General features: G+C 43.7%; 1 protein-coding gene across 46 annotated transcripts in view; it reads right to left on the bottom strand.

Moving 5' to 3' along the window:
• Window positions 1-20,602, bottom strand: part of TCF7L2 (transcription factor 7 like 2) — a 216,647-nt gene that overhangs the window by 115,649 nt on the left and 80,396 nt on the right. For all 46 annotated transcript variants that reach the window (XM_035269085.3, XM_035269112.3, XM_078346522.1 and 43 more), the window contains one exon: window positions 13,294-13,395. In XM_035269085.3, coding sequence (XP_035124976.1) covers window positions 13,294-13,395 — 102 coding nt within the window. The remainder of the gene's footprint in view (window positions 1-13,293; window positions 13,396-20,602) is intronic.

Raw genomic sequence — 20,602 nt, 5'->3', positions numbered from 1 at the left:
AAAGTTTAGATAACATTGAAGTTATTACCCTCTTGGAAATACCTTGATTTCTATATCATGCAACGTCTAACGGAAAGGTGGGAGGAAAAGAGAAACATAGAGTTCACTGTTGAAGTCCAGTTTTTGTAACTCTCAGAAATACGGCAGGATCCACTATAATCATTTACAGGTAGAATGCACAGAAAGTAGGCTGAATCTGCACTTCGTGCTTGGTGTATATGTCATGCCCTCAAGACACAGGGGTCAGGGAGACCAAGGAGACACCCCAGCCATGGGATGAACAAAGTGAGATCCATCAAGCGAGCTGAGCCACAGTCCAGCTCCTCAGCCTACATCCTTTGCCTTGGGTATGTCCCTCATTGTGGGTTCAGATGAAAAATGTTCCTCTCGCCCCTTGTTTCATTTGGAACAAGTTTTTAAATGGTGAGTTGGTAGGACTTTTGTTCACCAGGACATCTAAATGGACATTTGACAGGGCTGTGATAGATCCAGTAGGGGGCTCAATTTCTGACACCTTCCCAAAAGCTTGACTGCCTAAAACAGCAATGACAGCTGTGACACCTCTACAGCCCTCTTACTCTCGCCTCTTTCAGCCTTGGCAGAAATTAATCCATCAATGCATCCTTCCCCTGGAAGCCTTGACACATACGGCCTCAGAATCTCTCTCAACACACTGCTCCCAGCAGATGCACCCAGCCTGCCATCCAGGTACAAACACGGCACTCAGCTCAGAGTCAGTCTTCCAATCAATGCTGTTGCCTTCCGGAGCTGCACGATCTTTTTGCAGTTTCTATGTGTTTTGAAGGAAAATGTGCAGAAGCTTCATCAAATAGCAAAGTTGTAACAGTCAGTCAAACGCAAATAAACAACTTGTATGCTGAGTTTGCCACCAATTTTCCATGATTTAAAAAATAACGGTTCTATAGTAATACAAGTAAGTGGTAATAAATAGAGGAGACTGCACGAGACAAGTTAAAGTGACGCCTCCTTATTTATGTTATTACATTATTGTGACATTTTTCAGCTAAAAGGGCAATATTTCAAACTATTAATTATCTGCGGGTTTTTCAATTGTCCCAAGGAACAAAAATAAGAGAGCTTTAGGGCAAAGAGGAGTATGAAAAAGAAAACTCTTGAGATTCCAAAAATATGAAAATAAGAATTTCACAAAAATACCTAAAGTTCATTTTCAGAATTCCCCAGGTCCACAGGAGAGAATCATGGAAACTCCTTTTTTTTTTTTTTCAGATGGAGTTTCACTGTTGTTGCCCAGGCTGGAGTGCAATGGCATGATCTTGGCTCACCACAACCTCTGCCTCCCAGGTTTAAGCAATTCTCCTGCCTCAGCCTCCTGAGTAGCTAGGACAATAGGGCATGCGCCACCATGCCCAGCTAATTTTTTGTATTTTTAGTAGAGACAGGATTTCTCCATGTTGGTCAGGCTGGTCTCAAACTCCCAACCCAAGGTGATTCGCCCACCTCAGCCTCCCAAAGGGCTGAGATTCCAGGCATGAGCCCCCGCGCCCGGCCGGAAACTCCTTTTTTCATACCAGCCTCTCTCTAGAAATCATTTGTGGGGGACGATTGTGTATACTAAGTCTCCTTCAAACAGTCCTCAGACTAGCATAAACCAATATGTTCTTAAAGAAGGTAGGCGGGTTCTGCTCTCAGAGAGCTCTCTTTAGGTAGCGATAGAAGAATCAGTTCATGGTCTAGCATTTTTAATTCAAACACATTAAAAATCCAAAAGAAAAACATGTCATTTTTATTATAAACATAAAACTTGGCAAACTATTAGTTAGAACTCTTTCGATCGTAAGGGACAGAAAACTATTTCTAACTTGATTCCTTACCAAACAGCCCAGGATTGGAACTAGCTACACAGAACTGCGTGGTGCCATAAAGGCATTTCCACCTCACCCATTTTACCCTTCTACAAACGAGGGTTCTCTATTGAGTCGGGACTGTGTGTGCGTGTGCGTGTGCGTGTGCGTGTGTGTGTGTGTATGCACATGTATGAAGGCGGTTTCAAGGAGCCACAGATTTAGATCTTCTCTGTGTGGAAAAGACTCATAGTTAAATATCACGTCTGTCCCTTACCTAATCACATGTGCAACAGAACCAAGTGAAACACGGGAAGTGTATGTAGTTCACCAAAATGAAGAGAGTGAGGGTGGAGTCAGGAAATGCTATTATCAGAAAGGAAAAAAAAATGTGTAGTGACAGATGTCAGTTTCAGAGGCTTATTCCATTTTGAATGCTTGATTTCTTATGCTGGGAGTTTAGAACATAGGTGTTATTCTCAATATGTGAAAATAACTTCATAATTTAAGAAAAAAGCAGAGTAACAGCCAACTCAGTGCTTTCCCAAAGAGAGATGGAAAGGGGCTCAAAGAAGACTGTGGGAAAGACGCTTGGCCATCTTCTAGAAATGGAGATGGCCTCTCCCAGTCAAACTCACTTATTCAGCCTTTGACAATGTCTTGCCTTGGTCACTGTAATTCTGAGTCTCAGACATTCCTTCATTTACGAGCTTTGGCTGAAGGGGGCTGCTACCTCTTTCCAGAAAAACAACTTTTTTTCCTGTGTTCTAACTGAATCATCCCAAAAGTTTCACCAGAAGCCCTCTGCCCAGCCATGTTCCCCTTCAGTTACAAGACACTGTTTTTAGACTTTATTTTCTACCTCCACCCATCAAGGTTGGCGTCTCCTTTCAGTCTGAAAGGGCTGGGGGGAAATACTTCTCTTAGGATCTCACGTGTGTTCTTGAGTTGGGTCTAACTTTAAGGGCAGAATCAGAGGTATGGCTTAAAGACAGGTCTTGATAACACGCCCCTCTCTGGGACAATGGGATGGATCATTCACCAAGGCTGTGCTGCTCTCAGCTTCCCTTCCTTCTTCAGCCTTTTCAAATGCTTGCTGTTTTTTCACCCCAGCACCTGGGCAACACAGTGTCCTGGTGAGAGAAACACACAGCTTGTGCCCTCAGAGCAGGATGGCAAGAGTAAAGCCTTTATCCCACTGCTTGGACACATGGTGACCCCATCTCATTCAAGCCTAGGTAATGCACTTGATCATGGTCCAGAATGCCCTGGCTATGTAGGCTCAGGCTAGAAAACGGATTGCTTCACACCATCCAGAGCTCTTCAGCAGCCTCACATTGCAGTCAGGCTGCAACTGGACAGCTGGCATGTGGCACAGGTGGGAAGCATCTGGGTCCCACTCAGGGTACAGCACTGAAAACATCAGCCACGCCCTGCTGGGTGAGCCAGGGTCTGATAAACGGGGACTCACTCAGCCTACAGGTGCCCCTGTTGCCCCAGCCATCTCTCCTCCACCAACACAAAACTCTAAGCATGGCCAGAGCCTGGGCTTAATGACATTTAGGCTCTCCATTCTAAGCTCTTGGATCTCAAAGCCCCACCTTTCAGCCAAGTGGCAGGACAAAGTATCTGTTCATAGCCGCTTTGGGCCTCTTTCCAGAGATAAAATTTATCCTGACTTTCAGTATAGAGGTCTGTGATATGATCTGTCCAAGGCTTTCAAAGTCCCTCTCAAAGTGTGGGAATGAGCTGTGGAGACCAGAGATGGACGGTGGGCCGTTACAAAGGTAGGGAGCAAGAAGAGACCAGCAAAGACACTCTAGCGACATCCAAGTGAGAGATGATGGCACTGGACTCCAGTGGTAATGGCAGAGGTGGTGATAAGCAGTGGATGCCCCACATGCTTTGAAAGTAGAGAGGACGCACTCTGGGCCTCTAGGATGGGCTGACAGGTTGAATGTGAGGTGTGAAAAGAAAAGAGGAATTGATGATGCCATCCAAGGTTTGAGGCCTAAACAATGGGTTGATGTTGCTGAGCTTTACTGAGATGTTGAACACAAGGATTAACAGGTTTGGAGCTGGGGAGAGAATGCACTAAAGACATGGATTCTGGGTGTGCTAATTTCCTATTTGGCATTCAAATGGAGGCTGAGCCTGGCACTCAGAAGAGGTGGTGGGGGCTGGGGGAGAACGAAGCAGCGGCCTGGATAATTGTCAGAATATGGTCATTCTTGCCTGGAGATTCCTAGGCAGCTCAGCTAACCTGCTGGATTTACACATCCTGATGTGGAAACTGGACATAGCAACACACTTTCCAAGCCAGACCCCTCTGGGTCCCTTGCACCTTAGTTTCCGGTACACCCCAGGGGACTATTCTGAAATCCAGTTGTTTTCTCCTTCTACGATAATTAGAGTAAAAAGATGAAAATCTGACCTGCAAGTCCTTAACAAAACAATCATGAAATGACTTCATACAGCCTACTACATCATTCTTAAAACAAAATATCTATTGCCCATAATCAACAATCAAGACTTAGATTTCCAAGTTGGGCTCTCTTAAAGAGCCAGTGACCCCATCCCAGGATTCCTCAGAAACAGACGGTTTAAACCAAGATTGAGGAGAGACAGGAGCCCTCAGCCTGGCTTTCTGGAGCTTTTGTGCAACCACGTTCCACACAAATGTGGCTGCGGCAATTAGGCATGCTCTACGGGGAGCTGGAATGTGTAAGGGTGGATTACCAAGTTACTGGCAAACCATGCAGTGTCATAACCCAAAATTATGTTTCCCCAAAACATGCTGCCCCATCAAGTAGAAGGTACACCAGTGTCCAAGCCCTTGTGCTAACCAAGATGGTTCTGAACACTTTCAGGTTATGATGAAGTCACACTCATTCCAAATGAAATCAACTTCAGTCCCTAACCAGAGATTGGTTTTCTGCTTAATTAACAAAGCACCATTGTGGGAGGAGAGAGCGCCACATGTGAAGAAATCAACCATGGGACTCCTTGGCTTCAAGAAACTTACAATCTGGTTGCAGAAGCATGCCCCATCCACAGAGTTAATCAGCAAGACAAGCAATGACAAGCAGGACACGCTGAGTGCCAGATGAACAATTTTGTTTTATTTACTGGGAAGATAAACATAGTCAAAACCATGAGTGTAGCTCTAAGTAGACGCACGTTAATTTAAAACAGGCTCCCACATTTTGTAAACAGAGCAGGTGCCGAAACAAAAACAACTTTCCAAAGTAGGTCCCCATCTTGCCAGGGTGCTGGGAAGAGCTCTGCAGCGTGAGGAAGCCCTCCTCAAAGGAAGGCCTCCAAGTCCCCTGCAGAGTCAAGATCCCGCCCTAAAGAAACTCACTCACTTCGCATACCCCAGTGCTTCCCTAAACCTATTTTAGGAGAGAACTGTTTTTTCCAGTAACCTTGTTAACATTCAGCGAAACGAACGTCAGGAAACACTAGCCCCAAGCTGAGCTGCCAGAGACTCTTCCCCCAGCACAACAGGCCCCAGCTTGAGAAACGGTCAAGAGCTGATTTGAGAGGCTGCCAGCCCTCCCCACATTCATTGTGGGCTGACCTTAATCACAGGAACCAACAGCATCTTTGACAAGGGGGTGCATTTTCCCAGAAACATAATTCAGGATCATAATCCTGACCAAGCTCACACATGGCATCGAATAAATAATACCTATGCCCAATAATATGCCATTAAAACAAAGAGAATAGAACTAAAAAATTCTGCAAAAAATTTAAGGTTGTAAGAGTATACTCAAGGCCTCTACAACAGTCCTAAATGAACTGAGTATATTCAGGGGCTAAGGGGTACCTAAAACATATCAAAGTTATACTGCGAGTTATCTAAAGTAAACACGCACCACCATTCCATAAAATGGAAGTACATCAGCTGACCTTGAAACCTACCAATCATTGAAGAAACGATGGCTCTGTTTCCCGTTTTGAAGGTGGAGGACTCGGGGGAGGCTGACTTGGATGGGCTGGGTCTCTGTTCCAGGGTAGGGTGGAGTTGAGGGTATGTCTCTCTCCAAGGAAGCCTGAAATTTTTTTGTTGTTAAATTCCCCAGAGACATTAAAATCATTCCAACCATAACTCTCTTACGTACTGCTGCTAGTTACAAATGCTGAGAACTTTCAGGAAAATAATTTGTGGCTACGAATCAAGAAATGTTTCAACACTTTGTTCTTTTCCACCTTTTGTCCTAGGGGTCTACTCCCAAGAAAACAATAAAAGCTGGAGGTGGGGGTGGGGGGTGGGGGGGAGGGGGGGAACAAAGATAGTCATCACAGGATCCTTCGCAGTAGCAGAAACAAAAGGAGACATCTGAAGGCTCAACAATATGGCATTGATTCAGTAAACTGGGGTTTCATCATATTACGGACTGTTAGGTGGTCATTAAAAATCCTTAAGCATTTTAATGACATGGGGAAGTGCTTATTAACTACAGCAATTTTCATTTTAAATAAACAGAAGGTTGGAAATACTGAGCACTATGAGCTCAAGTATGTTAAAAACAAATATAAATATTCATACATTCAGAGGAAAAAAGTAATGTAATCTCCAAGGGGTGAGATTAGGGGGTATTTTCCAAACTGTCCACAATGAGCATCAAGTTTACGAAGGAAGAAAAGCTACGTTTAAAAATAAATTTCACTTACTTTGGAGACAGAACTTTTAAATACAAAATTAGCGATTCCCATCCATAAGTAGTCTAAGATACCAGTCACTGATGATTTGAATTACAACTAATAATCATTTTGAAGAGAAGACCTGGAGTTGTGGGAGTATAATAGCTACCTTCAAATTTTCAAGACATGCAACTTGAAACATAAGCAGAATTAAACAGCAAAATATGAATCAAGGAGTTGAGCATTTCCAGGAGAGAGACTGCAGCTCCCTAGAAAGACTGAACTCTCTTAGGAGTTCATATTGTACCAAAAAGAAATGGTCTACAATCAGGAGATGGAGCCCTCGTCTCTCGAAGTGTCCAAGATCATCAGGGGAATCAGTTACCAAACAGGGCTGAAAAAAAACAGGGGAGGGCAGTTGGTGAAATGGCATGCAATTTTAAGGTCCCGAAAAGTTTTGTGATTCCAATAGGAAGGGGCTACAACTAAGGTCCCACAATCCTTCCTGATGGGATATTTTCTATTGCCAGGCTATCACCTGCCACACCATGAACCCAAACCTCAGGAATTTCAGAACTCTTCACCAGAGGACAGAGTTCCTGAAAGGAGAGAAGGAAGCTTTGGACATCTGACCATAGACTCTATCATGGCCCCGTGTACCCTTTGGAATTTACACCACTCACTCCCTTCAAAGCACCACAGATCCCATCTATCACTTCTTCCCCACCAAAAAATAACCTCACTGCCTGGTTCTTCCTATTAGGTACTCCTAGTTCTCCTGATGAAAGAATGCTTTGGCAGTGCCCAAAGGCTTGCTTTATGTCCTTACACAACACAGACACCCTGACCACAGCCCTGACTGCGAAACGGGAAAGTCCTGACTCAGTGGCTGCGGGGAAACACATGTCAACTCTTTCAGAGAGTCTGGCTGAGTCACAGATAAATGAATAAAGTAAATAAAAACAAGAAAGCATCTATGTGGTAGAGAAAGTGAAGATAGCCCAAAAGCAAAAGATTTTAGATATTCAGTGCGGGGTCGCATCCCATATCCCCCAAATGTCCTCCCTGCGGAAAACGCGCTGGCCCTCCCCACCATGTGACAACACAACACCCAGAAGCGCAGTCTCTGGCCTCCCTGATGCATGTCCCACTCTGTAGTGAAGCCAGCAGACCTCCTCCAGCCATGCCCACCACACTCAGGTGGGGCTGGGGTTCCTAGGGCTCCCGACTGCTCCCGGCACACACATGCATTGTGCGCTAAGCGCCCACCTAATTGTCTCTTTCCCAGCTTCTGTGTGGTGGTTGAGAGGATAGTGTGCTCTGGAGCCAGGCCGTCTTGTTTCACATCCTGACTCCCACGACTGGGCAAATCCCCACCTCCCTGGGCCTAGTTCCTCCTCTCTAGAACAGGGTAACACAGCCTCTAAAGCAACTGGAATAAGCCTCACGTAGGAAGCGCTACAGTCTTTGTTGCCATTATCATTCATCACTGACTCTACTTTCTCGATGTCTAGAATGGCTTTTTCCCCACACTAAATACTTGCAGAAACAATGAATCAATCAATCAATGGCAAATACAACCTCTCCAAAAAGGCAACACTTGCACCACTAACGTGTTCCTCCTCCAGTATTCTCCATTCAGTGAATGGCATCTCCATCTACCTACCTTTGACTCTCCTTCCACCCTCAGTGCCAATAACTAACCTATCAGCAAGTTCCGCTGATGTTTCCTCCGTATCTGTCTACTTTCACCATCTCCACTACCAGCAGCTTAACACAGGCTCCTATGGAAACAGCCAACCTGCTCAAATGACTCCATAATGCCAGATCTTCACCATATCCTGCACCCCAAGTCACTCTCACAGAGCCCTGTGCAACCCCAAGCCTCCCCACAAGCCAAGCACTTTTCCCTTGAGGACTTTCATACATGTGTTTCCTTCTGCCCACTCCCCATCCCTTCTCCTATCCCTTCACCAGGCCAACTCCAATCAAGCCCTCAGATCTCACTTTTAATGCAATTTCTTCCTGGAGCCGCCCGGGCCTATAATTCCTGCCAACTTCTCGGTCGAAATCAGGTCCCCCTGGTCATACCCTCACGGGCCCTCTACTCTTTGAGGGCACCTGGCAGAGGGCCTCCCACAGAGGTAGGGGCCACTGTGGCTTTTCTGGTGCTCAGCAGGCAGCACAGAACACCCCAGCACATGCCATATCCCAGCAAGCATCCGCAATCCAGGTCAAACATCCCATCGAAACAGCACATGTGTTTAATAACCAAGAGGGTGCTTCTCTGGGTCATGTTTTTAAAAATTAATCATAAGTAAGTTCCCCTTAACTCTTCAGAAACAAAAAGCAAAGGTTCAGCATGCCCTCTGAGCTTCCTTGAAAATGCACAGGGTAGACGGCAGACTTTCTCTGAAGTTCTACACATCGTGCATTATTTCATAAGAGTTTTTTCCACTCTCTTGCAGCATTTAAGCGGTAACAACAAGAAAACTACACCACCAGAGTCTGGCAGGCTTTGTTTCTCGGGATTCAGCCTGCTTTCTTATCCCACACCTCCATGCTCATTACTCAACAAAACACACAAGACCAAGAAGCACTAGAAATCCACCCCAAGGTAAAACTGCACATCGACTTCAAAAGGAAACCCCCAAGATAAAATTGTAGGAACTTTTGAAGCCTTTTGCCGTTTTGTAAGATACATACTATACCAAAATACCACCATTTTGGGTACAGAATCTTTTTTTGCTGGATACAAAGGAAGCTAAATGAAAGTCTTTGTATAGCAAAGACACCGGAGGTGGTATCTAGGGAGCTGCTCCTAACCCCACAGCTTACCAGCCAAGACTGACTCAAACTCTACCACTCAGCACAACTTAGCTGCTTGGCACTCATTTTTTAAGAGGAAAAAGGAGCAAAGAATTAAAAATATAAATTTCAAAACTCCACCAAGAAAGAAAAAAAAAGCTTAGTTATGTGAATGCAAAAATAGGATTGGGGAGGCTGGCGGGTGGGTGTCCTGGAGCTTGTGGCTAGCGACTCTGAGTTGTTAAGAAGTTGATGAATTTGTGAGGGGTGTGGGGAGGGCAGAAAGGACAGGGAAGGCGGGAAAAGGAAGGCTACACACACTGATGCCTTGTGTTCTTGGCCAGCCAATGAAGACATCGTCGCTGTTGGAATCGATTTCCTCTCTCCTCTGAACACAGATTACGAATCACTGGATTATAACAAACATGATGCTGTATCAGCTACAGGAGCGAAGATTTACAGGGTTTACTCTTAATTTAAATATCATTTGATAAGCTGAACTCCACTTGTTAAGAACATTTATTCTACACATTAATTTTTTTCTAATGTGGTAACCCACATACCACATGAAAATAATCCAATCAGATTAAAATATTCCAAAGAAATGCTCTCAATTCCCATGTCAAGATTCTGCCCCAAATGGGTACTGGAAAAAGTTATTCTTCTTAGCAATCTGTGAAAGTTGTAGTTTCGAATGATTAATAATAAACACTAAATACATCTCTATTTTCCAAGTGAGACATCAGAAATAATTATGAAACAGCATGGCTCAAAAGTTACAACAATTCCAAATTTCGGAGAAATTAGGAAGCAATCCTTAGACAATTATTTTGAAACATGTCTGATGAAACACTGCGATGTGACAACGTGTTACTTAAAAGAATGAAAACAAAGTGTGAGCAAGAACCCCAAGTGCCTAGAGAAAAGTTAGCCCTTCATCAGCGACTCTAAACGTGAACCAGATCCTCTGGCCAATGTTGAACTGTACAAAGGCAAATGATCTATCAGCCACAATTCAGAATGCGCCCTTTACAAACACAGACACACCATACCAGCCAAGGTACAGCTGGTTTTGGTTGGCACACTGCCTTACGTTCAGCAAAAATGTGATCATAAATTTGTAGTCTTGGCCGGGTGCGGTGGCTCATGCCTGTAATCCCAGCACTTTGGGAAGCAGAGGCAGACAGATCACGAGGTCAAGTGATCAAGACCATCCTGGCCAACATGGCGAAACCCCATCTCTACTAAAAAATACAAAAAAATTAGCTGGGCGTGGTGGCGTGTGCCTATAATCCCAGCTACTTGGGAGGCTGAGGCAGAGAATCACTTGAGCCCAGGAGGTGGAGGTTGCAGTGAGCCGAAATCGCACCACTGCTCTCCAGCCTGGCAGCAGAGCGAGACTCCGTCTTAAAAAGTAAATAAATAAATTTGTAGTCTCAAAGTGTATGCATCCTCAATCCCAAAAACTATACGTAACCAGGTGGATGAACAGGTCAACAACTCAGGACCTTTCTTCCACTCTGCTTTCCTTTCTCCCTCAACTAAGTCCTCCTCCCCAGAAATCCTCCTTCTCACCCCTAGAGTCAGGTGAAGACTGCAGAAATGCACCATCATAGGGCTGACTTATAGAACCAAAGTCACCATTCACAACAAGCATTCAAGTATTTCACAAATGTGACCACATTTGTCCTTTTGTCCAGGTTCATGGCTTTTCTCTTTTCCCCAGCTCCCAGAGCCCATCTTCCTTCACCAGCCCATCCCCTCTAGGCAATGGCCATTCCCAGGTCCCCCTGAGCACAGCAAAAAGCACAAAAGATTGTATGATAGTTGCCAGCTGTGGCTGCTTTGGACAAAGGTCTCCATCTACAAGATGGTGTGCATGCCCAGGGCAGCCGCTACGGTCAACACGCCTGCTAAGAAACAGTACAGGAAAAAGGGGTCTAAGCCCCTCGCTGCACCCATGGCCGAAATCCACACAGGCTCTGGAAGGAATATTTTGCCATCTCCCCCAGATCATTAATTTCTGCATAGTCAAATGAGATGCGACTGTTCTTGTGGGATTTGGGGGTGGCATATCATTGCTCTGTCCACATGGACAAACCCCCACTCTTGCACGGAGGTAATGCTCCCCGGCATGGGACCCACAGATCCTACACCACAACCACAGGGCAGCACCCACTCTGAACCACTGCCACGATTCGCATCTTCTCGCCTCACTCAGAGAGAGAAAACAACGAAGAGATTTTAAAGATAAGGTCCTTTCTCTGTAGCTAAGAAATAAATGTGGGAAATTCCCATAAACCATTGCCAAAAGCAGAAAAATACATTTCAAAGCCTAAACCCACGCTGGGAAATTCAAGGAGGCGGGAAAAGTTAAACAGTCTTCTTCACTTTACTCTCTAGTTGTCTAGAACTGTCACACTTCTTTAAAAATCTCTGTATGTTTGTTAAGATTCTTTTTTTAAACAGGGCATTCACTTTTAGAGAAACCTGCATCAGAACCCCTAACCAGCAACTTCTTTACACTTATGAACTGTCCCTGACCATGACCCAATTTACAGAACCAGGCACAGCAAGTTACTTTCACCTCCCATAGCAGAGAATATACCACAAGGTTCTAGAAAGGGAGCAGAGAACCAGATCCAGGCCTTGCTCTGTCCACTGACGCAGCGTGTGACATTGGGCAATTCACTTAAGGCATCTCTGGGCCTCAGTTTCCTTTTCTGAGGGCAGGTTGGGCCTATATGATCTAAGGTTACTTCCAGCCCTGAAATCTTGACCTGATAGGAGCAGACGTAACTATGAGCATCCATTTTGTTGTGGAGTTGGAGGAAAGGGGAAGCTTCTAGCAAATGTCAACCTTCTTTCTGCATGCCTCATTTATACCAGAGAAGAGAAGACATTGTCACAAATGATGACTCAAAATGTGGTTTTACAGAAATAAGTTATTTTGTGATATATACACACACATATGACAGAGGTATAACTCATTAAATAACACATGCTCAGTTACGGCAAGCTCCAAAATAAGGAGGCAGTTAGCCCAAAATGACAGAATGCATCTTAAGATTTTTCTACTTAAGAAAATTGTTTTACAATTTTTAGAAATTACAATGTAGAGGCAAAATGTATTTATGAATAACATTTTGTGATACTTAAATGAAAAATACATGATTGATTCATGCTTTGCATAATTCTAACTGTCATGGATTCATTATAAAAATGTCTTCCATTAATTATTTCAAAAGTAGGAAGTCCAGCTCATGTTATAAATATGTAGAAGGGAATCTTCAAATAAGGCTGAGCTCTCTTCTCAAGGTTAATTTCTAAATTCCACCCTTAGAGCCTACAAAACCCTAAGAAAATACATTAAAAATATATGTAGACACACACGTGTAGTCTCACTACTAAAAACAAACGCTTTCTATCTCAAACTCACATACCTTCAAAGCCGTGGATGTGTAGATTAAATTCCATGTTAGCCTTTCTAAGTTCATTTCTACTCTAGGTCTACAATCAGCCAGCCCAGATGAAATTTTTCTAATGTAAGTGCAGAAATTTACCAATAAATATAAAGATAAATTGGGGGAGAGGATAGCAGGCAAGTTTCAAATCCAGGATTCCCCTTTTGAGGTTTTTAATTCCCTCTTCTTTACCTCACCTCCCCTGAATGTATTTTTTATAACTGCTCTGACACCACTTCCAGTCTCCTCCAGACCATGGTGATCGTGTCCTATGAACTAGAGCCCACGAGGCTAGATTCTAACCAAATACATGGAGAGGAGTGGAGGAAAAGTTTGTAAAATTTCCAGGTAGGTTACAATCATTAAGGTCCAATAGCAAGAAAATGAATAGCTTATAAACTATATCCAAGAATATTTCCAAAGAAAATTTGTTTAAAGAAAGAAAAAAGATGACAAATAAACCTGTTATCATCAAAAAAAGCATTTTCTTTCTCACCCCCACCGCCCCCCGCCATAAAGGAGGCCATCATCTCTGGGAGTTTACTTACGACAATGTGTGCCGGCGATGGGGAACGGGCATCCTTGAGGGCCTGCCTGCTCTGGAGGCTCCCTGCCTGGACATCAAGCAGTGGCCATTTCATCTGGAGATACTGGCGGGAGGAAACAAAAGTGAAATGGAAAACAATGAATTCAGAAAGTCAATGCAGAACAACTAGCCAAAGAAATAATTGCAACATGGGTCAGAAACGGAAAAACCTACCAGCATGCAAATAACCATTAAGGAAAAAAGCATGCAATACCAATAGGTTCTTCCTTAGAGTTCAAGTTTAATAGGTACACATATAGAACATGAATGTTACTAGCAACTGTGTTTTTGGTCTTTGCATTCAAACTATAGGGTAGCTTCAGAAAAAATGATTTCATTACCACTATCTTAATTTGCGGGGGGTAGAGGGAAGTGGGAGAGGTGGGGATGGGAGGGAGAGAAAAGAACATAGAGCTATTCCAAAGAAAGAAAGTAAAACACAAATCTCAAGCCAGAAGCGTCCTGGCAAACCATCAATTCCAAATCTGCTCCTTCTCAACCTCCATTTTTCAAATGCCATCATCCTTCACTTTAAAGGAAGTCAAGTACATATGAGCAGCTTTCCTTTAGGTAGCAAAAGCTATTTGAGTAAGGCGGGCATGCAGTTCCTCATATGATCCAACAGTTTACTCAACAAAAATTACTTCTTGGTAAAAGATGCACAGTGCCAGACACAATGTATACACTCATCTCAAAAGACCGGAGGAATTCTTTAGCATGCATAGGTTAACCATACAGATAAAAATAAAGGTGTAAGTCAATTCTGTCTGTCCTCACCTTCCTCCAAGCTAGAAAATGAATACGTGGCCCAAGGGAGCTACTTCTGTCAAAAGTGATCCGTTAGCTTTCAGTGAGATTTGAACAATCAGTTGACTCAACTTCTCATTTTGCAGACAAGGTAAAATGAGGTGAGGTGGCCTGCCCAGTCACGGCGGGACTCAGCCCATGAATAAGAAACTCTTAGGCATATAACATCTGTTGATAACATTACGACAGTCTCACTCAGGAAACCAAACAGAACTTAGACACAAGGCTTAGAAGCACATCGAGACAACCTTTATGTTTCCCAAGGCCAATTCACTAATCCATCAGTGAATGAATGCTCGGAGGGGGTATATGGAGACACCTTGGTCATTTCAGAGACCTCCCCAAGCAAAATAAATGGCTGGTTTTAATATTAATTCTATACAAAACTTTACTCAAGGAACACTGAGTACTACTTGCTTTGTGTACAGGCTTGTGACAAGCATTAGGAGATACAAAGATGTCTGCTCTCAGGGAGCATGAGGAGCCTTATAGACACAGGTACTTCAAGACCAAATATGGTGACACTGTGACAGACACTCAGGGACTCAGGAAATGCCAAGAAAGATGACAGAATTTCTGGGACAAGAGACTGTGGAAGACTGCAGAGTTACATCTTGGTCAGAATGAGTTCAACAGAAAGAAAAAATACAGGAAAGGGCAATACAGAAAGAAGGGTCTGGACAAATCCCACAAGAGACAGAAGTGCGAAAGCCATCCACAAGCCAGCCTGAGAGTTCCTCAAAGATACAACTGCTCAACAAATTAAAACCAAATTTGGTTACACCTAAAGCTGGACGAGCACTGCCCAAGAACTACCTGCCGAAGTGCACAGTTGATTTTCCAATGACATCTAGCATCTAGACAAGGTGGGTGCATCTGCTACAAATTCAGAGTTTTCACCTAGAGGCCTCCCCTGGGGAGCAACCTGGTTACTAGTCTGGTCGTGTCTGTAATTTGCCACAAGACCCTGCATCAAATCCCCTTGCTTCGGGATCTCTGGTTTTTCATCTGGATACGAGGAAGTCGTCCTGTCTGTGACAGGGTATCAGGTGGGGAGTCTGCCCCAAACGCCGAAAGACTTCTAGGACTCCAAGCCCCCAGACAGTAAATACCAACAGGAATGCCCTGGGTCATCCTTACCATCACACCACTTCCAAATACCTTCTTTGGGAGCAGTATCATCTCAAGTTGAGAACCGCTACAGTATTTCCAGAGTCTCCATCTGTAACCCAAGCCAGAGGGCTCTGGGAATCTAGGCTGCCCAGTCTCGCCCCGACTCCTTCCCATTCTCACTTACCACATAACAATATGAGCTGCATTGGTCAAAACCACTCAATAGAGTCATTTCCTTGAGGCCAACCAAAATGGACACCCACCAACCCTCACCTCTCCCATCTCATAAAAACCCATGAACAAAATTGCCAAGTGGAGTCAACACCCATCTATACCCCATGCTATCCCCCAGTGGGGAGAGCTGGATTGGTGCACAAGTTTCCCATCTTTGGCCACCTGCAAAACAGATTTGATTACATACAAATACCAGCTCCATAGAATTAGGAAACTTAGGCTTTGTTTAAGGTGACAGACCTGCCCTGAGGACCCACCCATGAACTGTCATGCCCATAATGCAGTATTAACATGGAGACTTATCATTCTTACTTTACATAAAAGCTTCATTGTATTCCACATCCAATCTCCATAGGCTACCTGCACCACATATTTTTATGAGCCTACATTTCAGTGCTCCAAGCCTACAATACACATAGTTTTCAATTATGTTAGGGCGGCCCAGGATCACTGCCTATATAACGTTACTGTTGGAGGAAATGAGACTCGGCCCCACTGCCCAGAGAGAGCTAACCAAATCCAGATGGTGCAGAAAGACGGCCCCAGTCCTGCTGACTTGCAGGGACTCTGCAGCGACAGCCCCAAACTCTCCTTCCCAGTGCAACTTGATGCCACAGAACTGCTGGGTACACACAAAAATCCAAGCCCATTCCTTGAATCTTAACTGGCATTCAGGCTGATGAAGTGCCTTTTGGGGAAATAAGTATTATGTCAGGATTTTCTAAAGGAAGCTATTAACCTTCTCCAAAAGTGATGGGTTTCCCAGGTTCCTTCATCTTCTACAATTGGTCCTTATTAATAAGGAAAAATAAATAAATAAAGGGAAGAAAAAGGAAATTAGGTGCTATTACAGCCTAGAGGAAAATCTTTTCCTTCCTGGAGACATTAAGCAGCAGGAAATTCTATTCTGCTGGGTCCTAAAGGAAGACCTGAAGGAGGGGGCATCTCAGATTTACAGAAGGGCTGGAACCCTCTGCCACGTTTTCCCAACCATTTGACTTGGTTTTATATCCTTTTGGGGAAGGGGGGAGAAAAGTTCCCACCGTCCCGCTATAAAACAACAGTGGGCTCCAGCTCTTTTCCTCTTAGGCTGTTCAACGTGGAAATTATGAATTGCCTACAAAAACATTCAACTTTTCAACAAACTGCAATCAAATGGGGCTATGGGAATTCCTACATTGAAAACTGTTGGAAGGGAGTCTGCTCAACTTTCATTTAAAAAAAAGAAAGAAGGCCATCTTGGCTTAAGTATTTCATCCTTTGTTGAATAATAACGTTCTGATCATGGCCCATTAGGGTTCTTCCCCAAATCGTATTTTGTGATATGTCTCAGGGAGCTTAAGTTAAGCTTTGGATCTGTGAGCAAATCTTGAAATACATACAACACCAATGGCCTGAAAGGAATCAAAGCAGTTGAAAAGAGTGTTAAATTGCCAGCAAAAAGAAAAAGGCAAGCATCTCTAATTTTTTTTCTCCTCTTCCATGTCCCTCAGTGAAAACAGGGAGAAAAGACAGATGAGGAGTTCCTTTGGGAAATAGTTTTGGCAGAAATCAGCATCTACTCAAGCCAGACCAATGGAAACTGATCCCACGGAGGTGCCTTCATTGCTGAGAATCTACCATCTGCAGCAAGAATGTCGAGAATGGGCTGTCCTGAGAACCTGCCCCCTTACAGTTGCTACCGAGGGCTCTGTATAAAGTTATTTTCTAAACAAGCATAAAAACTTAAAGGACAAATGATAATGATGATGGATGATGATGGTGGTGATGATGATGATGTTATGGCAACAAAGTTGCCAGGAAACTTCACATCCTTGATAAAACACCATTGTGGCTTCCAGTATTCCCTTTCAATGACTCTGCTCCACAGATGGACGGGCAAGTGGAATTTATCCCTTTATTTGTTCACGTCAGGGCTGGCAAACTTTTTCTATAAAGCAGCAAACAGCAAGTATCTTAAGCTCTGAGGCCCATAGGATCTCTGTCATAACTACTCGACTCAGCCATTGTAATTGGAAAGCAGCCACAGGCAATGAGTGTATGTCTTGTATCATGGCTGTGCTCCAATAAAACCTTATTTATAGATACTGAAATGTGAATTTCACATCATTTTCCTGAGTCAGAAAATATTATTCCACTCTTGATGGGTTGCAACCATTTAAAAATAATAAAAGTGCTGGGTGCAGTGGCTTAGGCCTATAGTCCCAACACTTTGGAAGGCCAAGGCTGGAGGATTGCTTGAGGCCAGGAGTTCCAGACCAGCCTGGGCAACAACAGCAAGACTCAACAAAAAATAAAAAAAGGTTAGCTGGGCATGATAGTACGTGCCTGCAGCACAGGCCTGTAGGTCCCAGCTACTTAGGAGGCTGCAGCAGCAGAATTGCTTGAGCCCAGGAGTTTGAGGCTGCAGTGAGCCATGATTGTACCACTGCACTCCAGCCTGGGTGACAAAATGAGACCCTGAATCAAAAAATATTAGTAATAATGATAATAAAAGTCATTCTTATCTCACTGACCAGACAAAAACAGGTGGCAGGCCAATTTTGGTCTATGGGCCATAGTTTGTCATGTCTGGTTAGGGAATAAACATGTAGAGGCCTGCCCATGTCAGATAGGGTGCCTTTCCTCGCCGGGCCTTCAATCCCAGCAGCCACATGCAGGCATGTAGGAAAGCATGTCTCGTGGCCCAAAAGCAACATTTCGGATTGACTCAAGTTGGGAGGGAAAAGCTTGGAAAAAAAATGGAACCCTTTAGCTGAGGCCTGTGTCACAAGGTCTAACCACGAGACCACAATCTCACCAAAATAACTAACCCCTCCTTTCCAAAATGGAAGTTTTAAAAATCCCTGAGCAATTCTGACTGGAAAACGTTCAGAGCAAGACCCTGTCTCAAAAAAAAAAAAAAAAGAAGGAAAGAATGAGAGAAAGAGGAAAGGAGGGAAAGGAGAGAAGGAAGGGAGGGAGGGAGGGAAAAAAAGAAAAGAAACCTAATATTATTTCTTTTTATTTTTGAGACAGAGTCTCACTCTGTTGCCCAGGCTGGAGTGCAGTGACACAATCTCAGCTCACTGCAACCTCCACCTCCCAGGTTCAAGTGATTCTCCTGCCTCAGCCTTCTGAGTAGCTGGGATTACAGGCATGTGCCACCACACCTAGCTAATTTTTGTATTTTTAGTAGAGATGGAGTTTCACCATGTTGGTCAGGCTGGTCTCAAATTCCTCACCTTAGACGATCCTCCCGCCTCAGCCTCCCAAAGTAGTGGGATTATAGGTGGGAGCCACTGGGTCTGGCCATGAAACCGAATTAATTGGATACTATACTCATGATGGCTTTCCACTATTAAATCTTCCTAATCCTCTAGTGCCAAAGTTGTACTCCTGGTTTTTATAAAATACGAAGTCAATACTCTGCTTATGCATCCAAAGCCAAGGAGACAGCCAGGCACAGCCCATCATGTCCCAAGTCACTAAGCCTCCCCCACCAACCCTCATCAAAGTGGTTGCTCCTAACCACCCAGTGCAGTGTTGCCACAGGCCGTTCATTCTGACCCCCTACAAATATGCAACAAGAAAGACCGCACAATGATGACAACTCTCCTCTCATTGCACTTTACAAAAGGAAAGATGACCAGAAGCCACTCACCATAAAAAGGGAAATACCAGAAAAATGTGCAAAGTAAGAAAATAGGAAGTACAAGTATCCAACCCAACAGCAGACACTTATTTCTTCAGGAACTCATATTGAGACACACACCTAATAGACACACACATCTGTTAAAGAACAGGCCTGATTGTCTCTTTCTAAACCTACTTCATTTCTCAGAAATGGAAGACGGAAAATTCAGCTCATGTTCTATAAACAAGTAACTCTGCCTGGGCGTCAAGGAATCCTAGTTTACCCAGAATGGTTAAAATGTAAGAAATTGTGATTAATATTCTGCCCTACCCTCTGAATCACACAGGTATCAAAGTTTTCCAGAATTTAGCATTGATCGAATATGACCTAACATGGAAACTCTGTGAAACTATTTCAGAAGTCCCCTCATAACTGTAACGGGCATCATTACTAAGTCCGTTTAAGCAGTTTTTCTGCAGATGCATAAGGTGTAGGAGATCAGGCTTCCTTGTTCGAGGTAAAAATATACTCTAGGAATTGCAGCTTTTGAAAAAGATCCAAGAGCCTAAAACAGAGGCTCTACTTGCCTGTAAAGCATGATTGTATAGAGAAAGAAACTCGGAAATGTGTGATTCCTGTTGTTTAGCGTAAATAAGTATGTACCATAGTTACCTAGGAAAAGAAAACCAAAGATCTCGGAAGGTTGGGTAGATAGACTCTGAACTTGGAGAAAGAATAAAGCCATAGAAAAATTTCAAACCAAGCCTGGTGGCTCACGCCGGTAATCCCAGCAATTTGGAAGGCTGAGGCAGGAAGACTGCTTGAGCCCAGGAGTTCAAGACCAGCCTAGGTAACATAGCAAGAGCCCATCTGTACCAAAAAAAAAAAAAAAAAATTAGCTGGACGTGGTGGTGTGTGCCTATAGTCCCAGCTACTTGGGAGGCTGAGGCGGGAGGATTACTTGAGTCCAGGAGGTGGAGGTTGCAGTGAGCCAAAACAGTGCCACTGCACTCTCCAGCCCGAGCAACAGAGCAAGGCCCTTTCTCAAAAAAAAAAAAAAAAGAAAGAAAAGTGAAAGAAAAAAATTTGGGGGGAGGGAAAAGGAGGGAAGGGAAAGGAAGAAATTTAAGTAAGATCTTAAGGTTGACTTGGGGGGAAAAAAAACCAACATAGTCGGAACTCAGAAGTGTTTCCCTTAAATCACTATCTCATTTCTCACATAAAAGGAATACAGGGAAAGGGAGGTAAGATATCAAGGCCGTGTGAACAGTGGAATAGCCTTATCTTCTGTCTCTATCAGTGGGGTTTATGTAAGATTGTCAATGAAATCCTTATAGTCAACAATTTTCTCATAAATATTTTTAATCATAATGACTAAAATCATATTTTTAATCATACAGAGCACTACTAGTGCATCACTTCATATTTAGAGGGTGTTTTAGAGTTTAAAACGGCATCCACAATGACCCTGCAAAATAAATGAGCAGAAAGGAGGAAGTAA

Source organism: Callithrix jacchus, chromosome 12, assembly GCF_049354715.1.
Source record: "Callithrix jacchus isolate 240 chromosome 12, calJac240_pri, whole genome shotgun sequence".
NCBI lineage: Eukaryota > Metazoa > Chordata > Mammalia > Primates > Cebidae > Callithrix > Callithrix jacchus.
Note: the sequence above shows the minus strand (reverse complement) of the source record. Positions and strands in the feature narration are given on the sequence as shown.